Here is a 3,011-nt window from a genome sequence, read left to right on the forward strand (position 1 = left end):
GGTACAAAAATTATAGATTACAATAGATTCTTTTAGACTTGTTAATTATTATTGCATATGAGTTATGTAAGATAAGTCTAAGATAGGATAGCAAAATGTTTCATTACATATGAATTAATAATAAAAATTGAATTGTTGTAAGTAATATAAAAAAAACTATGCCGAGCTATATCAACATATAATGTTTTTAGAAAATAAGTGAAATGTGTCAAAGGGTAAATATGCCATATTTTGCAAATACACCTCGGCATCCAAAATAATATAAAATTGGTCTAACGATATCGAAAAAAAATTTGAAATCGAATATAGATTGAACATATAGATACTACTTTTAAAAATAGCGTATTTCTACTCTGTAATAAATAATCTCACCTTTGAATCAAGAAGCGGTATATTACATAAACCTGCGACGAATACCGGGAACTATGAAAATAATATATAAAAAATAAACAATCGGCATCCCAAAACAAATTGTAAGTAGGCAGCGATGAACTTTTCAATTAAATATGGCTTGGGAAAACTTTCGTATATGCGGTGCCATAAACTTATTAAACTTTGCGTAATACTTAAGAGAAAAAAACTAGAGCCAAATCCTACCATAAGCTTGGCAACTTGAAACATGATAAACTTGTATCGAAAATGGTTCGGTCTGAAATAGCTGAGATCACTAAACATAAAAACAGGATTTTCTTTGTAAGCGTTTCTTTTTATTTAACGTTCTTTAGCATTATACTCCAGCGTCAAATGAAGTAATTTATTCGCAAAGTATATTTATCCATGCAACATTAAATTAACAAATATACATATTGAAAACAACTAATCGCAATTAAGTAAAATTTTGTCATTCTGTAAAACAAAAACTAAACCTAATACTAGTAATAACAAAGTAAAAACCAATTACAAATAAAGTATTACTCAATTATTTCTTTCTTCTTTTCTTCGCCCTCCAAAAATTTATCCCAACCATCCAAACGCTGACTTATCTCTGAGTCGGTTTCTCCAATTTTGAATTTTGTTTTACCGTCCCAGATTTCTGCTTTCAGTTGTCGTTTATTGAACCACCTACCGTTCATCAAGGCGACAACGGCGTCAGCTTGTTCGGGCTCAGCCATAGTTATTTGGGCAACTCCTTCTGGATGCCTATCATATAAAACCACACGTCTAACTTCTCCAAGTTTAGAACACTCTTCTCGCAAATCTTGCTGGAATTCTAAAATTAACTCAACGTGCTCATCAAATAGTTTCGGTTCGAATAAATTACGTAAAATGACAATTCGTTCGTGCTTCGAACGTTCTCCGCGCATTTTCTCTGGACGCCAATCGAAAAGCTTTTCCTTCATTTTCTTTTGCTTGTCTTTGTCCTTTTTGCGCGCCTTCTTTGGCTTCAGAGCAGGATTATAATCACCCTTCATTTCAAATTTAGCTCGTTGCACCCCAATACGATGACCCCGTACATCTGAACCATCCAAAAGGTTAAGAGCCAATTCAACAGATTCTACTCTTATGTACGTGCAAAGAGCATCTCCTTTTGGATAACCATTACTGTCCATGTAGATTTTCACTTTCATTTTCTGAGTTTTAGAATCACGCTCAACAAGACCACACTTAGACATGACTTCTACAAATTCCTCTTCCGTGATGTCTTCTGGTAAACCAGTTACGTAAACCTTTGTATTTTGTTCATTAGGTATATCAAACCATGCAGGTTCTTGTGCCGCAGGACGTTTTTTGCCTTCTGATGCTTTGTCGGAAGCTTCTTCCTTTGTCATTTTTTCTGCACCAGATTTACGACATTCCTTTGGCTCATTTACACTAGTTTGTTCTGCGTTACTTTCTGGAGGATTTACTCCGTAACTAAGCTGATACCTAGCCATAAACTCATCATCTACCTTCGGGAACCATGCAGATTTTTCTGTGTCCCAAATATAAACGACACCCTCGGCATCGGTGTAAGTATGATGATCGCCCTCAAATCCATATTCACCCTGTTTAGGCACAGAACTATCGTCCGTTGAAGTGTTCGATTCAGCCACTCTGGAAACCCATTCATTTTTATCATCATTCCAAACATATTGGTAAGAGGTGCTAGGATCAGTGTATATAGCTACATTATTTTCATAATGGATATGCTCAGTATAGTTATCTTTATTGGATGTACTTCCTGATGTCTCTTCATTGCGCTCGGGATCTTCAGTAGAATCCTTTTCTGCTTGGTCATTTGAAGGATCTGGTGGTGCTTTGTCTTGTTCGGTTCTAACAGAATCAGTAGTACATCCTTTGTCAGTTGTCTGTTGAACGGTTTCGGAAGTAACTTCTTCCTGCGTTTCTGTACTAGCTGGATCGTTTTGCTTTCCAATCGATCCCTCCAAGGACTCTTTCTCCATTTGTTTCGTATTCCTTAAAATATATGTATAAGCATATATGTACATATACATGTATATATGTATACATACAAAAATATATAGATGCATACGGACAAATATATACATGTCTCGTGCATTTGTGCATGCACGGACTACATTCATACACACACATATTCATGTATATATTGAGCCTACATGTATTTATATAGCTATATATTGTTGTAGATTCATATGTAAGAATTTATGATTTTTATAAGCATTTTGGAAAAGGTAAATGAAGACGTAACCGCGAAAGATGTAACTATTGTTGAATATATATTTCTAAACGTCGTACTAGTTGTTTAAAGCGTCGTAACATAACTTATACAACATTTATTTGGATTTAACAATTAAATATTTGATTTTAACCAATGATTATTAGGATTCCGATATTGAAGACATTTAAAAGTTATATTTGTTTTAAGACCTGATATCGCATATTATGATTATTATTAATGGTTTAAAAGCAGTAAAAATAACGTAATAGAAGCCTTGAATGACTAAGAATCAATAAATGCGCTATTTTCGTCACCAACGCTTGATAACAAGTACAGTAATAATCAGCTTTAATTTGACTTTTACCACATATGTGTATGTGTATGTTTAAAA

At 33.9% G+C, this 3,011-nt stretch overlaps 1 protein-coding gene across 1 annotated transcript; it reads right to left on the minus strand.

Moving 5' to 3' along the window:
* Positions 1-575: 575 nt before the first annotated feature.
* On the minus strand, positions 576-2,393 carry LOC113369266 (HIV Tat-specific factor 1-like). The gene has a single exon (XM_026610050.1). It carries the CDS (start codon positions 2,382-2,384, stop codon positions 912-914), a length of 1,473 nt encoding a protein of 490 aa, XP_026465835.1. The 5' UTR covers positions 2,385-2,393; the 3' UTR covers positions 576-911.
* Positions 2,394-3,011: the final 618 nt, after the last annotated feature.

This window comes from Ctenocephalides felis, unplaced genomic scaffold (genome assembly GCF_003426905.1).
Source record: "Ctenocephalides felis isolate EL2017-DRISC unplaced genomic scaffold, ASM342690v1 CF-g0.4_SCAFFOLD_01188, whole genome shotgun sequence".
NCBI classification, from domain to species: Eukaryota; Metazoa; Arthropoda; class Insecta; order Siphonaptera; family Pulicidae; genus Ctenocephalides; species Ctenocephalides felis.